We start from the raw sequence: 19,290 nt of genomic DNA, 5'->3' as shown, positions 1-19,290 counted from the left end.
AAACTCTGTACTGGAGCGGTTGCTGCAAATGATGTTTTTACTTATGTAAGTTTTCAGTGTAACTTCATTAAGGAAGCAAAAAATTCTCGTTTTAGAAGATAGAACTGTGTGCATTTGAAAACTATCAGTAACAAGTAATATCAAACTTTTAATTGTTTTATGTGCCGTGGGTGATATTTCAGAGACATGATAGCCACTGGCTGTGAAGACAAAAATGTTCGTGTCTATTATGTGGCCACCAGTTCCGAACAACCACTGAAAGTGTTTAGTGGGCATACAGAGAAAGTGTTCCATGTTAGGTGGTCTCCTCTGAGGGAGGGAATTCTTTGCAGTGGCTCTGATGATGGGTATGTATTTTTGGATTCTAATTTTCTAGTCCTAAACATCGTAAGCTTGTAATTTTATAGAAGTGTACTTATTTATATGATCCAACGTGTATGTGGAACTATTTTAAACATGTACTTAACAAGTAGGCAGTTAACAAGTATCTAATTGCATCCAACTAAAAGTAAATTAAATTTTTCCATACTTAGCATCTTATTCATGATTTCTATTTCCTTATTTATTGTACTTGCAATAGATGCTTATTTCTCTCTTATTAGGAACAAAGTTAACAGAAATCTGTTGGGAGAGGGAAAAACGTCTGAAACAATAAACCTTTGTAACATGTAGAGACGAGTTTATTTTTAATAATGTTCCCATATTTAATGTGGAAAACAGCTGTACTCTGTTTTCATTAAGAATGGAATAAAAGAAGATGATTATATATGCTAGCATGAAAAGGAGATATTTTAGAAATGAGAGTGACATAACATTTTTTTTCTGGGTTTATGAAAGTTTCTGAAATCTTGTCTGTATTTTATATCCAGACAAGATACATTTGCATGGTACAGTTTGGGCTGTTTGAATATGAGATAAATTTAGGTAAGAAAAATCTTACTTGGCGCAAGTAAAAGTTGTAGTATATAGTAACCACATTATTCTGTCCTGGTATAAAGGAGAAAAAGAAGAAAGGAGTCTTTTATATATAGCAGAAAGAGATATGCCTTAAGAAATAAAATATGTGGTATGTCTCCTAATAGTGAAATATAACCTTTGGAGTATTAATATTTTGATATTTTTCAGGTTTATATAAATCTTTAACTAAAAGATTATTATGAATTGTCCAAGCAGAGTTGGCATTTGGAGGTCTTAAATTGATTTTGAGTTCAAATTGTCCTTCAGCGACATTTGTACTCTACACAGTCAGTAGATTCAAGTAGTATTATGAACCCATTTATATTTAAATTTTGTACTTGATCTGAGAGTGATTCCACAGACTAAGAAACTTATTTAACTGACAAAAACATGAAGTGTTTCCTGTATTGATAAAAGCACAGATACGAACTGATTTTTCAAATAATACCCGTCATCATACACGCTGTATTTTCAAGTTACACAAATAATTTGAGTGCTCTTAAGTTACTGTATACATGTCGTTAGTCATATTTTTCTTTGGCTTTACCTGTTCTGGATATTTTATTTTAAGAAAGCAATTTTTTAAACACATAAACTGCGAAATCATGTATTTAGTATCAGGGGTTAATGGCCAGTAAAAGAAAGGAAAAAATATTGGAATAGGATGGCTCTAGCCTAGTTAGTTATTCATTTTAAAATAAATAAAATTCATTTTTATATGCTGAAAAGAAGAGAATCATAACATATATTGAAACATAAAATGTTTTTTCAATATACTGAGAAATAATCGTTGTGTTCCATTAAGAATATGCTGATACTTTAGATAAATTATAACTTGTATTATATACATAATATTGTTTTCAGTTCTGTTCGAATCTGGGATTATACTAAAGATGCATGCATAAACGTTCTTAGAGGACACACGGCACCTGTGCGGGGATTAATGTGGAATACTGAGATCCCATACCTACTAATATCTGGCAGCTGGGACTATACTATAAAAGTGTGGGACACTCGGGAAGGAGCTTGTTTGGACACCGTGTACGATCATGGTGCAGATGTATACGGTAAAGTGTTTTTCATGTACTTTTAAATTTTGCTATATTAATGATTATAATTTCTGAGCAAGACAGTATTTTTGAAGAAGTCTTACAGGGTTTCATTTTGAAATAACATTTATCTTAGTAGAAAGTATACATGCTTACTATTTAAGTATCAGAATACACAGAGGATAATAGAAAATGTCATCAGAAATAATCAGAAAATAACTCTTGTTAGCACCGTGGTGTCTTTCTCTCTATCCCTGTAGAGAAACATACACACACACACACGCACGCACGCATGCACGCGCGCACACATATACCCTTGCACATATTCTCATGTATGGCTTGGATTTTTCTCCGTTACCTTACCATCACCCCGAAGGTAAGTTGTAAAACAGGAAGTCCTTAACAACTTAGGTATGACGTAGTTAGCCATTCCTTTACCTCTGTTTTTGGATATTTGGGGCAATGTTTTGTTTCTTAATATAGTACAAAGTTTTTTACTATAAATGAGTTGGGAATGGAAAATCAGCTTCCTTACCTTTTGCACATGATTTTACCCTCATTTGTAGCACCCAAACCTTGATGGGGTCGAGTAGGTAAATTAAGAATGCAAAAATGATTATTGAGAGCAGTTAACCCTAACCTAGTCATTGCATCCATACGCTTTACGCCAATGGCCTTTTAGTTGCTGCAGTGTGGGACTGAGTGTGGGAGAGAATCCCATTTCTGGACATTCTAAAATGAAAGGTCCTCAAGTCTTTCTTTATCGTGTAATGAGAACATCCACCCACCCATGGATCACTGTGTATTCCATGGGTATGACAGTCAGCTCACTGACATACCAACTGAAATGTAATTTCAACACTTTCATCCAGGACCATCTGCTTTCTAATAATTATTCAACTCTGTGTTCATATCTACAGAAGATGCTAAATACTTTTTTTACATCTGTATTGTTTTCAGCCAAGACAGAAATGTTATTTAAAACACTTCTCCACAACTTCAGTTCTGTGGAAGGGTTAGGAGGTACACATCAATAAAACATATTTTTCAGTGCTTCCTTTAGTAAATGGCTTTATTTCTTCCACCAGGTTTAACATGCCACCCACGTCGCCCCTTCACTATGGCCTCATGCTCCCGGGACTCTACTGTGAGACTCTGGTCATTAACGCCGTTAATCACTCCTTTACAAATAAATATTCTGGCAGATAGATCCTGGGAAGAAATTATCGGGAACACTGGTATGGAAACTCTGCATGTATTAGATCTTCTTTCTAAATACGATTTTATAAGCGCTCTTTTCTCAAGAGTTGTGTCTCTTCTCCAGATTGTGCTGTAGAACAAGGCATGCCCCCTCTGCTGTGTGGCAAAGTGTCAAGAGATATCAAACAGGAGATAGAGAAACTAAGTGGCAACCCTCGTGTGAAAAAACTAAGATGGTTTTCAGAATGTTTATCAGTAAGTATTAGAGGAATTAAGTGTGAAAATTTCCGCTTTGCCAAAGTGAATCATGACAACTTTTTGTCATTAAGTTATCACATATTTACATGTGTCATCCCAGTGTAAGAAAGCAAATGGTCCATAAGTTGTGAGGGCAATGAGACATTAAAAAAGAGACAGAAGAAGGCCATTTGCTGTTTCCACCCTACTAACACTGACAAAATCGATCACTGACTGATCAGGAGCATTTCTGACAGCCTTTAGGGCACTTCAGCTACCGACCTACCTCCTAACTTGTCAGCTGCTGCTGTGTGGTCTCCATGTCCGCTTTTATAGCAGCATGCTTCCTTACCTTCTATTCTGGCCCTCGCCTTGATGTTATTACCTTTTATTATTGGCAATAAACCAACTTTTCCTTCTTAATTATCACTTGCACTTCAGAACCGCGTGTTTTGTTTTGAAGACCCTTTTCACCTCAAGAACTATTCGTGATCTTCCACATGGTGATAGACAGCTGAGATTATTTCTGAGCTAACAAAATATGTAATCAAAAAAGTTTGCCACCGACCTTAAATGATTTTAAATTTAGTGTTATTTTATAAATTATAACAGTTTCTACTATATATATTTGAAAATATCCAAAATTTTCATATTACACCACACTCGCTTATACACACACATTTGTATATATAGAGTCTATTTGTTGGGACTGTGGGTGACTCAAGGATCTTTTGCAACGAATAAAGCTTTTCCCCTCTGGTCCTCAATAGACAATTTGGGTGCATGCATTAATCCAACAAGGATCTCAGAGGGCCTAACAAACAAAAAAAGCAAATGGAAACCAGAAACAATAAATAAGATAGAGTATAGTTATTATCCCGTTAATTTTTCAAGTTAGATATGCCTGCATTATATTTTTAAAGGTGCAAAATGCTGTGCGGTTTTTAATTCATTATTCTATCTTTGGATGTTCTGTATCAACTTTTTAGCCTCCGGGTGGCAGTGACAATTTATGGGACTTAGTTGCTGTGATAAAAGGGCAAGATGATAGCTTACTTCCTCAGAACTACTGTAAAGGAATAATGCATTTGAAACACCTGATCACTTTCCGAACAGTAAGTGAAGTATGCAGATGTGATGTACTCGAACACAGAATTGTTTTGCCTTTTCACTATTAAAATATGAAAATTATTTTTTGCATATATAATTAGAGTTGGTAGACTGAAGTAAGTGAACACTGAGGACATAAACCTTCAGTAAAAACTGATCACGAGAGCATCAATTATTTGGGGAACAGATTAAGGCAGCCATGGTTTTCATAGGTTGAATCTCGTGAAATTCTTCAAAGGTCACCTGGAAAGCCCTTGAAATGCTTTACCTTTACACTATTACCAGATGATTGTATGTATGGGCTACTCTGATTTTTGTCTCAGAGTCCTACTAGGCTGTATTCTGGGATATATTTTATTAAAACCGTTCGTATTTTATCCCTTAATGAATTTCAGTACAAAACTACTAGTCACCTTATACATGAAGCGATACGCAGTTCCAACAGTAAACCAGTCCTGAGACCAGAAAGAAGAAGAAGCTTTTATATTTGCAATGAAGTATCAGTGGGTGACTATTTAATTGTTAGACCATGGAGAGAATCATGCCAGGGATGTGGATTTGATGGTGATAGGAAGCAGCTATCTTCATAAAGAAGTACCCTTTTAAATCACAAGCTAAACACCTAATGACTGTAACAGTTACCTATTGATAGTATAGAAACCAATTAGAATAATTTTTAGTTTTTATTTTTATTTATTTATTATATATTTTTTCACCAGTTATATACCACTTTATCACTCACTACCTTTTGGCCTCTGGACTTCTGGTGAGTTTTAAGGAAAATGGGATTTAGCTTCTTCCCACCCACACCAGGCATATCCAAGCCCTACTCTTCACCACACCAAAATATTGTGTTTAAAGAGGTGTTATATTTTATAGATAAAAAGCATTGATTTAAAAAAATATTTAATTTCCAGTGCTATATGCTTATAAAATATGTGTCTGTATAATGCTTTTATAATGATCTGTTATCACTAACTGTTGCATAACAAAATTTAGATCATTTCATTTTCTTCTTAACCAGTCTGAAGCCCAAGAACTAACCACAGTCAAGATGTCTAAATTTGGTGGTGGTATCGGTGTCCCTACTAAAGAGGAAAGACTGAAGGAAGCTGCTGAAATACACTTGCGATTAGGACAGATCCGGAGATACTGTGAGCTGATGGTGGAACTTGGAGAGGTAAAATGTGCTATTAAAGCAAAACCAAGGAGTCTCACACAGTGTTCCAAGTCTCAGTTAGATACTAAATATCAAGCTTATCTTCTTCCAGGTCTGGTTGGTTCTCTGCCAATCTGATACCAGGGGTATACCTCAGAGCAGTAGCTATCCAAGTGAGATCCCGGCTAGCAGTATCAGCATGCCTGGGAACTCCTTAGACGTGCATTTCCCACCCAAACCTACAGAATCAGGAACTCGGGGGATGGAGCCCAATGACAGGTGCTTTTCTAAGCCCTCCAGCTTCTCTTCCCAACAAGCTAACCTGTGAGAACCACTGTCCTCGACTCTAGTCTTTGATTCCTAAAAAAGTCTATGTTGGCTAATCTGCTCCCAGTGAATTCCCCTTGCTAATACTATTTGTCAGTCCCACACTGACCCCCTCTGAGGGTCAGCTGGTGAAGGCGCATTCTGATCTTTAGAGAGCACTGAATCAACAAAACAGAGTTTTCCAAAAAGGTTTGGATGAATCCATTCTATGAAAATTCAGGATGGTGGTTTCCTTTGGGAAATGGGTGGTGACTAAAATAGAGCAGAAGAGAGGAGGGGCTTCTGTTCCTTGATCTGGGAGCTCATTACATTAGTATTCAGTTTGGGAAGATTTATTGAGCCTTTCATTTTTTGGCATGTGTACTTTTAGGTCAACAGAAATTCTCCTACCCATGAAAAATAAAAGATTAGAATGACATGGACTCATTCCATGGTTGATAATTTCTGAAAAGCTCTTGGTTAATTAATTTTATAATTACAAAGCATGATATTAGGACTCCAAAAGAAAAACGGTACTGACAAACCTAGTGGCAGGGCAAGAATAAAGACATAGAAGATGGACTTGAGGACACGGGGGTGGGATGTGGAAGCTGGGGCGAAGTGAGAGTAGCATTGACGTATGTACACTACCAAATGTAAAATAGCTAGTGGGAAGCAGCCGCAGAGCACAGGGAGATCAGCTCGGTGCTTTGTGACCACCTAGAGGGGTGGGAGGGAGACTCAAGAGGGAGAGGATATGGGGATATATGTGTGCAAATGGCTGATTCACTTTGTTGTACAACAGAAACTAACACAGTACTGTGAAGCAATTTTATTCCAATAAAGATCTATTAAAAGAAACTAACTTAAAAAAAAGAATACTTATAAATAATATGAAGTAAAACTAAGCAGTAACATTACATTAAACTGTATCAAAATTAAATTTAGCTCACCTTTGTATTTCCCTGTACATTAGAGACAAACAACGAATTACTGCTTGATCTAAGATAAGAAAGTGTACCATTTAAAAATGTTATTTAAAAGGAATTGCAAACTAAAAAAATGTTTAACTTAGGAGCAGTGTGAAATTTTTCTTATGAAGAAATAAAGCTATGACTTAAAAGTTACTTCTTTAACAGGGCACTTCTAGAAAGAATATCAAAGGTGAAGGAGAAAAAGAATAAATAAATTTGGTAGAACAGTGTAATTCTTTATTTTTCTGAGTTATATATTTGGGTGTATATAATTTTAAATTATATTTAATTCCAATTTAATTCAAGATAATTTAAGCAGGCATTTACTTATGGAGCTGATAATTTTGTTGTCGTGCAGTTTCATCAATGGACTTAATGATCCAAAAAACTGTGCTTACAACCCTTTAGAAATATAGGTGTCCTTATAATTGTTCAGGATCACCGCCTTACAAATAGCTTCTATTTCTGTAAAATTGATAGTATGAGATTAGGAAAACATTTATTCTTTTCACTTGCAACACATGTTTTTATTGAAAGAGCTTGGTGATTTTAAAGTTAATTTAATCTACATTTCAATTTCTTTCTTCCATTCATCCCTACTATAATAAAGACGAATTTCCCCCAAAAAACATGATTATAAATAATGTAGTGTTAAAAATTCCCTAACCTATTATTTTCAGGCTAATTACCAATTTTCTAGCTTTATTTGCAGTAGAACTTGCCTGCCTCGGAGAGCCTTCATTAAAATGAAGTTTTGATTTATGTAGTGATATTTCAGAATATTTTCTCCTCAGTTCCCTTCTAGACTTGAATTCAGTGAAATCTTTGTCTTCAAACAACAGTCACAATCAGCCTTAATTGAACAGCGAGCTTCTTTTAGTAGTAGTCTACTTTTTAAAATATGAAGACAGGAATATCAATTATAAAGGGAGAGATGACAATGAATAAAATTTATGACAATGAGTAGGGAAAAAATAAAAACAGAAATAAATGCTGTGTTTGTTAAATATAAGTAACAGTGAAATAAAAATTTCAGTGTATATATGACTTTGAAAATAGAACATAGACTACCATAGACCAGATTACTCTGGTGTTGTGTGGGAAGGTGAGTTAGTATATTTTTCAAACTACATACTTTATGTACTACCCCTTCTCCCAACCTCCTTTCTTTTTCTCTCTCTGCTCCCCCCCTTCCCTCCACCGCTCTTCCTTTTTCTGTAGGCTTGGGATTTTCCCTGCTAAATCAGGGAATTTATATATCTTATTTTATTTTAAACTATGGTAATACTTATACTCTAGGGAATGCACGAGATAATATACAAAAAATATGTCTGGAAATCCAAACACGCTAATAAAAACTTGTATTATAAATATGAGTTCATTTTTTAAAAAGTCTGTTAAGAGTTAGCCCGTACAATCAAAATGGGTATGTTTCTGCTCTTCTCTTCTCCTGTTCTAGTGGGACAAAGCCTTGTCAGTTGCGCCAGGGGTGTCTGTGAAATACTGGAAGAAGTTGATGCAGAGGTGAGGCAGAGAGTCTGTGTCCAAACAGATGTTTTACATTTTGTTAAAATAGAAGCAATATATAAGTATGCTAGTAGCCTTTGAGATTTTTTACTTTTATGTTGTTTTAAATGATAACTGAATTTTATATCTCCTGATACAGTAAATTACACGAATCGGTTATAAGTCATTTGGCGTTCTTATATTTGAGCTGACATCTGATAGGAACAGTGGTGGGAGGCAAATTCCCCCATGTTGATGGAGGAAATGACAGATCAGTCAACACACTCACTGGTTAATGTATTGCTATTGAAATATAAGTGGTAAGATTTCTTGAAGGTTAGCAAAGTTTGTGAAATAGTCATTCTATAAATAATCTCAGAAATTCTCTGCGTGGACACTAATTCCTGCCGTGTCCTCTGCATGTATACAAGGTAGTTCTGATGATGAAGAAGGGTTTTACCACTGAACAAGGTTAACCGGATGTCCTTGTTCTAGAATGTAATAAACAAACAAGATTTCTTCTGAGGTGTATTGGTCTCCTAGGGCTGCCATAAGAAAGGACCACAAACTGAGTGCTCAGAACAACAGAAATGTATTCTCTCACGGCTGTCAAGTTGTCAGCAGTGTTGCTTCCTGCTGGAGGTTCTGAGAAGGAATCAGGTCCGTGCTCTCCCCCTGGCTTCTGGTGGTTACCGACAGCCCCTGGCACTGCAGGCTCTGCTAAGTCTTCACGTGGCATTATCCCCCGTGCGTCTCTGGGTCCAAATTCCCCATTTTTAATAAGGATACCAGTCATATCAGATTTAGAGTTTACCCTAATCCAGTACAACCCCGTCTTAACTTAATTATATCAGCAAATGAAGTCACACTCACAGGTACTGTGGATTAGGGCTTCCACCACGTATCTTCTGAGGGGGAAACATAGACTGCTGTCTGTTCTGTTCTGTTCATTCGTTCCACAGATACTTAGCGCTCACTACGTGCCAGTTACCGTAGAGGACTATTTACTGAGTAATTACCTTGCTTCTGGCATTAAAAATGAAGTTTGGTTTTCGTTTCACGGGACAGGGTTTAGAAAAAAAATTCAACTGTAACTCACGTGTACCCATAAAATCAATCAGAGACGAAGCATGAAATACAGAAGGGTTAACGCATTAGCCGTGGGAAAGTGGACCATTCCCCAGCACCTACTCTCCCCAAATAAGTAAGCAATAGCTAGCTCCAGCCCTCAGACTGCAGGCTCCTTAGACTAAGCTCTGAGAATCCAAAGTCATTCTAAGTTCGTGTGTCTTCTGTTGTGTGTACAATTACTACACGATTGTAAATGTCACTGCTCCCACTGAAACCTTAATAAAGTCAGGTCAGCAGAGGGTATTTATTTCACAAAACAATTTTGTTTCAACCTAAGAAACAACAGTCTTTTTCATTTATCTTTGAAAACCAACACCTGATTTTCTCTGCTCCTTAGTTCACATGGTGGCCAGAAAATCATCTCCCTGCAACTCCTAAGTTCATGTTTTATGCATCCAGCCATTCAGAAAGATTGATCGGCAGTGTCTCAGTCCTACTTCTAAATGCCCAGGAAGAGAATATTGTTCCTAAACAGCTATAACAGGGAAATCAGGGTCAGATGGTAAAAGCCTGGTTTTTAGGGAAAACTCCAATGACCCCATGAACTGGAGACTGTTAACAGTGATCTAGGCAAACAATAATAAAATTGTTGTTTTATTATTAAATAAAAAAGTGTCTACTGCACCCACCCAAAGGTTGGCAGTTGAAATGGAGTTTAATGCAGGTGCCAGCATAAATTAAATATACCAGATTAGTTTTCAGTAAAACTGAGATTAAACGTTAAGCGTGGAATTAACGAGGTTGGTCATTGAGAAAGTAATGGGGACATAAAACAGGAAAAGAGAAACAGAGACAGACAGACAGACAGTGGTGGAGGTAGAGAGACAGAGACAGACACATGTATATCCTTCATAATCTCCAAGATCAGGCCCCCGCTCCCCCCTCACATATTGGGAACATTAGTTTTCTTTAAGCTACCTTGCTTGGGGCAAAGTTCCTTAACCCTTTCCAGCATATGAGCGCAGCAAAAACATAGCCAGTGATGACAGTGAGTGGGGAAAAAATAAAAACAGAAATAAATTTCATGTTTGTTAAATATAAGTAACAGTGAAATAAAATTTTCTTGAATTGTCCTTTTTAATGATTCTTAGGCTACTTGCATTTAGAGGCTCGCCAATCGTTGTGCTCACTAAAACACTTCAAATTATCTGTCTTTAGTGAAGTAGACACCCACATACGCATTAATCCAATTGAGAGTAGATGTCCCATCACACATATCTAGCTAACAACTTATCAGAAAGATATATTCCTTATTTTAATAGCTAAGCTACATTAATTTTAAGACCTGAAATGTTCGTTGCATTTAAAATATGAAAATTTGTAGTTTCCTAAGGAAAAACAAGTACTAACAGTGTTTACTATTTCAGAAAACGTTTGTTCTCCATATGTGATATGATTATAAATCTAAGTCTTTGTGGATTCTGATGCAAATTTTAGGTACTTCAGAGAATCTCAGTCAAACTGAGAACCTTGAAATTACTCTGTTATATACAAAAAAGCTTTGCTGTTATTTTATTAGGAGAGCTGATCAGCTAATCCAGGAAGATAAGGATGATGTCATTCCATACTGCATAGCCACTGGCGATGTGAAAAAATTAGTCCATTTTTTTATGTCAAGAGGTCAGCTTAAAGAAGCTCTGCTTGTTGCACAGGTACAAACACGTAACGACACGGGCTGGACACACTGGGAGGGGCGTGTGGGAGGGGGAAGGTCATGTTCACATGATGGACAGAGTTGTAGATGGCTTGGCTTCTGCCCACCTCCCGACCTCCTTTCTTGGACATTTCAGCCACCCTCTCTTTGCTCTGGCCACACCGAACCTATTTTAGATCTTTAAACATGCAGGCATTTCTGAACTCTGGCCTTTTCTACACTGCTGAACGTTGTATACACTTGAACAACTCTAGTAATCATTCACTTGAAGCTTCCTGTTGATACAACAGAGTTCATGGGTTGGTTTTTTTGTTTTTTTTTTTAATTCTAAGCCTATCTCCAAATCGTAGTATAAATTTCAAACATCATTTAAATATACTTTGTTCAAAAGAATATTCTGAAATTGGTCCATTATCAGCAGTTAGCTACAGATTAACTAAAGATTGCATTAAATTCCAGGCTGCTTGTGAGGGAAATATGCAAACCTTCCATGTTTCAACACCTAAAGGATCTTCTTATTCTGATGATATCTACAAGGAAGACTTTAACGAGTGAGCGATTCATTCTTTGTTGGGGATCAATACTTTTTGGTGGCTGGTTTCCCTTTAAGGCAGTTCATCCTTCTTGGCACGCAGAGGACTTGTCTGTCTCGTGTCCTCAACTGCATTTCTCACCACAGTCATGTTCCGTCACAGCATCCATCCCTAGACGAGGAGGGAAATGTCAGGCACATAGACACAGCCGCCACACGTCTTATGTAGCTTCCAGAAAAGCAAACTGCATTTCAGTACAGAAATTGCATATAAAGCACCTAAATCCTTAAAATCTGATCAAACCTGCTGGGGAGGAGAGGCAGTAAAAGTAAGATGTGCTGTTTATTAATGTTTCACCCTAGACTCAGTGTGGATAACATCTCCCTGACATCACTCAAAATCCACGACATCCTGGTATTAGCATCTGGAACAACATCTAGGTCTCTTGACATATACACACTACTATATGTAAAATAGGTAACTAATAAAGACCTGCTGTAGAGCACAGGGAACTCTACTCAATACTCTGTAATAACCTCTATGGGAAAAGAATCTAAAAAAGAGTGAATATATGTATATGTGTAATTGATTCACTTTGCTGTACAGCAGAGGGTAACACAACATTGTAAAGCAACTGTACTCCAATACAAATGTTTTTAAAAATTAAAAAAAAAGGAAATCCAAATACTGAAGTTTTTAAAAGAAATGGAAATTAGGATTCTCCAGCCTTTTGACCTTTTTTAAGTCTAGTAATCTACCTTCCTCTGCGTCTTCTCTTAGCTCCTATCATTGCCCTAGGAAATAGGATATTTAAACTTTTAGGACACTTGACACGTAAAAATGATCACAAAATGTTAGGCAAATAATGTGTTGGGACTAACGCATTTCTTCCTGGTTTTTTGCTGTTATTCTCTGCCATTTCTAAACTTGGCATTTTAAAGATCTGACGTTACACCACCCCCGTTCCAGTCATCACCTAAATCTTGAAAAGTTTCTGTTCAACCTGTAATTCTTCTAAGGTTAACTGCCCCTATAGCTGAGGCATAAATTATTCGATGTAGGACGGGAAATTCTGAAAATTTGGCTTTTCTTCTGAAAAGAAGAAAAATTGCAGGGGAGAGCAGGTAGCTTTATCAGCTCATCTGCTAAGAAAGACTCTGCTTTCCTGATTTTCCCCCCAAATCAGGCTTTCTACCTAAACCAAGGATATAAAATTAAATCTTGTTGGATCCCTTAAGCAGCTTGTTATAAAAAGGCATCAGTTCACTGTTATGATGGAGTCCTCGTGTTTATATCCAGTACGTACACTTTTTCTTCCTAGACTCCTGCAGGAAGCCTGCAGAGAGCTGGCGGAATGGTATTTTCAGGATGGCCGGGCAGTCCTAGCCGCGTGTTGCCACCTCGCTGTGGATAATATCGAGGTACATTTCAAAGTGGCTCATGTGAATGAAAAGCTCTTAAGATACGTCATGATGTTTGAGGGGGAATAATACGGTGACTTCCTATGTAAGATCTGGTTTTTGTATGCTTTCCAAGCCTGAGCGATTACATGCCCAATAAACACAGATAAACTCTACAGACTATGAGATCTTTTTATTTACCTATTTATTTATTTTTATTACAAGAGACATATTTGTCAAAACCTTACTTTAAGTATTTCATCATATATGAGAAGCAGGAGTGTGGTAAAGGGAAGAGTCACTGGACTTGGACTCAGAATACCTGACTTTTGAAAGCAGTTATTTTTATAAATACTTTAGTATATTCTTCACAAGTTATGTTTTCGAGGTATTTTTCATTTGAGCCTCTAATGTAATAGGAAACCATTAAGTAAAGATGTGGGTTCTATTTTGCATGTATCCTTAGCTATGTTGGCCTTAAGGGATAATTGATAGTCATTGTACAGTATCGAGGAAGATTTTACGAATTTACTTTTTTTTTCTGATAGAGGGACTGAAGGACATGTTGAGGATACTGCAGAGACACTGTTATTAATTACAAAAATGTGAGCAAAGGCTCGAAACTCTTAAATTCTGACCTTATAAAATGTGCTCTGTGTCCCTTTATCAGCTTTTCCATCTGAAAACTGTAGTTGCCCTGACATAAGTACTGTGGACAAATGTTACACTCGGTATTTTATAAGAATAATCGATTATAGGTTAATACAACTTTATCTGCTTCATGAGATGAAGTAGGGGAATGATGATGTTACCCAGCATCTATGAAACTGAAGGAATTCTTTTCTCATTGAGCAAGCTGGCTATGGCGTACCTGATTCGCGGAAACGAGCTGGAGTTGGCAGTCTGTGTGGGCACAGTGCTTGGAGAGCTGGCAGGACCCGCAACCCACTATGCCCTCGAGCTGCTGGCGAGAAAGTGCATGATGATTCCAACGTGGTGAGCATTTCTAAAGTCAAAGAATAGTTTCCTAGTGATGGAAGCATTTTTTGAATGTGGTAAGTTGCTCTTGATAAGATGTGTGTTGGGAGAATATAGGAGCTCCCTTTTAGATAAAGATAAGATGTGAGCACGAATTAAGAGTGAGAACTACCGTGGCTGTGTAGCGAAATCTGCCATCACTTATTCTAAAGTAGCCCAGTTGTAACGTGTAATATTTCAAACACATAAAGCACCATGAGACAGTAAATGTGCACTTCTTAAGATTATCAGGACCACGCATTCCCACTTCCCATTGCGGAGCACAGGCTCTGGACGCGCAGGCTCAGTGGCCATGGCTCACGGGCCCAGCCGCTCCTCGGCATGTGGGATCTTCCCGGACTGGGGCACGAACCCGTGTCCCCTGCATCGGCAGGCGGACTCTCAACCACTGCACCACCAGGGAAGCCCAACATTCCCACTTTTTAAATTCTGCATGTCTACACTCATTCTTGTCAGATCTTGGGTCTTAGTTTGAGGTTTAGAAAATAAAGTCACTTTTCTAATGGAGAGTAATAATAAAGATGGTGTAGCCGGACACTTGGAACAAACTTGGGCTGTGCTGTAAGAGGCAGACCCGGGAGAGTCCCTGGGGGACTTGGAGCTCCAGCTCACAGCAATTCTCCCTCCCTTCTCAGGGCAGACAGTCCTTCATCGTGGAGGAAGGAGATGGTGCTGTCACTCACGTGTTTGTTGAATAAAGATGATTTTAGACCTCTGTCTTCTCACGTAGAACCTTGGGAAACTTCTACATAAGCTTGTTTATGAGGACTTTCACGTCTCCCCACTCTACACTCCCTGCACACGGGCCCCCGCTCTTACGATGGAGCTATACAGACGCCACTGTTGAACCCTACAGATGAGAATCACCGTCATCGCTAGCTAACACTTCCTTACCGCTCACTGTGCGCCATGCACCATCGTAAGCACTTACGTGCAACATGCAACAGTTCACTCAGAACTATGCGGTAGATGTTGATTTGCCTCTGGCCTCAGTAAATGGTCATGCCAGGACTCAAAGCTACATAAACTGGCTCCAGTGTTTGCACTCCTAGCTACTGTCTTAGTCAGCTGGGGCTGCTGTAACAAAATGCTACAGACTGGGTGACTGATACACAGGAGAAATTTAGTTTTCATGGTTCTGGAGAGTGAGAAGTTCAAGATAAACTGGCAGATTCGGTGTCTGATGAGAGCTGGCTTCCTGTTTCGTAACTGGCTGCGTTTTTGCTGTGCTCACGTGGTGGAAGGGGTGAGGGAGCTCCCCGTGACCCCTTTTATCGGGGTACTAAATCCCATTCATCGCGGCTCTTCCCTCATGTCCCTATAACCTCCCAAAGACCCCACCTCCTAATACCATCCCGCTGGGGGTTAGATGTCAACATAGGGCTTTTGGGGGACAAACATTCAGTCTATGGCAGCTGTCACACTACACCGCCCCCTCATCCAGGGCTGAGTCAGAAAAAGAGCAGTGCTTCCCGGACTCCTTTCCTGTCGGATCTGGGCGCTTCAGAGAGATTCGGGAATCTCAGAGTTATTCTAATTTTTACCCATCTCGTACAGTGATGTAAGAGCTCCCTCCCCCATCAGAATGGAGTGGTGCCCCACCATCAGTCTCAGACTTAAGTGTACCTAACGCAGGCCATCCCTCGAGAGGACCCAGTTCCGTCTCTCAAGAACTATGGTCGTTGGCTCAGACCCAACCGAGAGCACGAGGTCTAACTCACACTACTTAACCCACAAAGGTGACTGACTGACGCTGTGCTACAAGTCATCATCTAATTCAAATACAATGTGATTACTTTTTAAAAAAGTAAAGGTAAAAAGTAGCAAAACATGGATATTAAATTTTAAAGAGGTTTCAAAGTCTTCCACCTGACTCTCTGCCTTATTGCGTTTAATATAAAACGAACTTCTCCTTCCTTTTAACTCCCTCCAAGAGTCCTTTCTTTATATAGCCATAGGTTTGTGCACCAGAAACCAGGATAAAGTTCAAACGCTGAAATACATGCATCTGGCTTTTTTTTCCTAGTGAAATCTAATCCTAATGTAATTTTATAAACCGAGAACACTTCGTGTTTTTTTTTACAGTTACTGGTAAAAGTTTGCTTTTTCTTGGTTGTCATTGCCTATTCACGGTATTCAAATTTATTTTCTTTTTAGCTTTCCATCCACTGGATACAGGTATTATCGAGTTTTATTAAAATCTTCAATTAAAAATTCACATATTTTGTTTTTTGAATACCAACTCTTTACTAAGAAATGATCACTAACTGTTTTTGGTTTATTGCTTTGCAGAATGCCAATTCATTTATATAGTTTATATAAAACCTAACTACAAGGTAATGAGGACAGTTCCTATAACCTAGGTACAAAATCACTCATGATTTTATACTTTAAACCTGTGTAAAAAATGAACTGTGGCTTTCTACAATAAAACAATAATTAACTCAACTAAGCAAATTAAAATGCCTGTTCTATAGTTAAGAGTTTGGATCATTTCGCTGGTCTATATCAGTATATAGAAATATATACACACATTTTCCCCTACTGGCATACTGAATTTTCAATAAATAGTGAACTAGCCTAAAAAGTAAATAAAATTAGCTAGAATTGCTGTAAATTTCTCTGTATCAGGATATGATTCTAGGATAAGCAAGTCAGACTTTTGTCTGTAGTTCATAGAAGTTAAAGTAGAATTTTAGCACAGCTTTTTAAAACACTATAAAAGCAAATGATAATTTCTATATTCTCATGGACATTATTAAAAACTGCTATTAAATGTTAGTATCAGAAAACATAAAGTCATACTTTTTATCAAGAACAGATGAATTACTCTAATTTGGAACCTGTAAGAACACTCAAAGATTTACTTGCCCAATGATGATAGAGAATTTGACACGTACAAATTATCCCTATTCCTGTTCTTTACTCACTGTATTCTGATGAAACATCTCCCTAATATTTTCTAAAATAATTTATTCACTTGAATGACCAATTTAGATTTTACTGAAGGCTGCACAAAGAAGGTGGAGGGGGCTTTACTCAGAGTCCACAGCACAGCCGTTGTAACTTCACATTTGGAATACTGTCTGTTCTAAAGTCATGCGGAATGTCTATCATTTTCTTGAAAATTGAATAATAGTATCGTAAGCCATTAAAAATTAGTGATTTCTCTCTTACGAGGCGTGAAACCAAAACCTCCTCACCTCCTGATTTTTAAAAATGATTTTATACAAAATATTTTAATGTAAAGCTGTGAAAGTCCACATATTTTTTAAATGTCTGATTTCAAAATGATCTATTCCATTGATTAAATCTTTAGAAAGCAAATCGGGAAACCGCATTTCTGTCTTTGATTTCCACCTAAAGTTTAAGAAATATGCAGAATACCCATACATCTAAACTTAAAATATCTAACTATCCATTAGTTTCAATGCGCTGGAAGATACAGTTGTCCATTGTTGGCAAGTGTAGCAAAAGTTGATGAGAATTAGCTTTCACAGAGTCTGCCTTATAATTCGCTCCGAAGAACACGTCTCATACTACTTAGTTTGGTTAGAGAATTATTCTGTAATAACAAAATTAATTGTAAATATATAAGGGCTCAGTATTTAGGAATTTCATAATACGTTTTTTCTTCACGCCCTCTGGTTTCTGTAATCTACATTTAGAGGAGTTTCATAACTAAGTAGGAAATTAGTACTGTTGATGTAAATAGAAAAGCAAGGGAGGTGTAATGAGTCTTCTTCCTTTGAAATAGTTCTAAAATGTTATTTTTAGGCTTTTTCTTCCTCATGGAAGTTTCCCCTTTTGTTATGTGAATAGGAATTTGGCAGCTGATCTTCTCCTGATGACTCCTGACAGCGAACTACAGTTAGTAAAACTCTGTGCTTTCTACCCGGGGTGTATCGAAGAGATAAATGATCTTCATGAGAAGGTATGCTGACGATATTAAGTATTCTACTTTGAAATGCAGTGCTGTGATTTCATTAGCTTTAGGTTTGGTCAAATAGTGACGCACACAGAGAAATGAATATACGGTCCCGTCAGAATCCCCTCATAAATACAACAAAAATTATAACAATAAGGAAGAACATTTATTGAGTTTCTACTATACGTTTGGAACTGTTTTAAATTTTCACATCTGTTATCTATCTGTTGTTACTTAATTCTCATGAAACCCTGAAAAGCAGGGGATACTGTTCCTAATTTATAAAGAAAGTGAACTCAGAGAAGGTAAGGAACTTTTTTTTTTTTTTTCTTTTTTTGCGGTACGCGGGCCTCTCACAGTCGTGGCCTCTCCCGTTGCGGAGCACAGGCTCCGGACGCGCAGGCTCAGCGGCCATGGCTCACGGGCCCAGCCGCTCCGCGGCATATGGGATCCTCCCGGACCGGCGCATGAACCTATGTCCCCTGCATCGGTAGGCGGACTCTCAACCACTGCGCCACCAGGGAAGCCCGGAACTTTTAACTAGTTAACGGTGGGGTGAGAACTTCAACGTTTGTAACTTCACATCCCAAGCCCTTTCCACTTTGCATCTTAAGGTACATGTATGCTAACTTTAAAAATAGGCAGTTTAAGATCTTTAAAAGAATTAGTGAAGTATAATAAAATTGGCATGCTTATTCTAAAGTGCTTTTTAAAAATGCTCCATTACGAGTACAGGAATTTATATACCAAGATTACATACAAAAGCAATCAAAATGTTCAACAATAGGGAGATTGTACTAATTACAGTATATTTTGGCTGTGCCATGTGACTTGCGGGATCTCAGCTCACCAACCAGGGGACTGAACCTGGGCCATGGTAGTGAAAGCCCAAAATCCTAAGCACTAGGCCACCAGGGAACTCCCTTAAAAATTATATGTAAATATTAAGTTATATAGCTTTTAGAATTTTAAGATAGGATAAGAATTACAGGAATGATCAACCTACTCTTCTTATCATATTCGGTGTCAGAATGAAATTTCAGTGGGAACCATTTGCTAATTCCCTCTACTCTCAGAGCATATAGCAAAGTGAAGAAACTTTTTTCTT

The 19,290-nt window shown here is 37.7% G+C and overlaps 1 protein-coding gene across 4 annotated transcripts in view; it reads left to right on the top strand.

The window, feature by feature from the left end:
- Positions 1-19,290, top strand: part of WDR17 (WD repeat domain 17) — an 82,374-nt gene that overhangs the window by 49,561 nt on the left and 13,523 nt on the right. For 3 of the 4 annotated variants that reach the window (XM_022570815.2, XM_089903565.1, XM_089903566.1), the window contains 12 exons: positions 183-347; positions 1,822-2,024; positions 3,095-3,244; positions 3,331-3,461; positions 4,433-4,558; positions 5,578-5,733; positions 8,452-8,516; positions 11,149-11,281; positions 11,743-11,834; positions 13,138-13,237; positions 14,073-14,212; positions 18,077-18,188. In XM_022570815.2, the coding sequence (XP_022426523.1) occupies positions 183-347; positions 1,822-2,024; positions 3,095-3,244; positions 3,331-3,461; positions 4,433-4,558; positions 5,578-5,733; positions 8,452-8,516; positions 11,149-11,281; positions 11,743-11,834; positions 13,138-13,237; positions 14,073-14,212; positions 18,077-18,188 (1,573 nt within the window). Of the gene's footprint in view, positions 1-182; positions 348-1,821; positions 2,025-3,094; positions 3,245-3,330; positions 3,462-4,432; positions 4,559-5,577; positions 5,734-8,451; positions 8,517-11,148; positions 11,282-11,742; positions 11,835-13,137; positions 13,238-14,072; positions 14,213-16,411; positions 16,433-18,052; positions 18,189-19,290 lie in introns of all 4 variants that reach the window. The other variant, XM_089903567.1, reaches the window with a different exon arrangement.

The sequence above is a fragment of the Delphinapterus leucas genome, chromosome 21 (assembly GCF_059928025.1).
Source record: "Delphinapterus leucas isolate spDelLeu-1000000601 "Yukka" chromosome 21, BTC_Dleu_Yukka2, whole genome shotgun sequence".
Lineage (NCBI taxonomy): Eukaryota > Metazoa > Chordata > Mammalia > Artiodactyla > Monodontidae > Delphinapterus > Delphinapterus leucas.
Note: the sequence above shows the minus strand (reverse complement) of the source record. Positions and strands in the feature narration are given on the sequence as shown.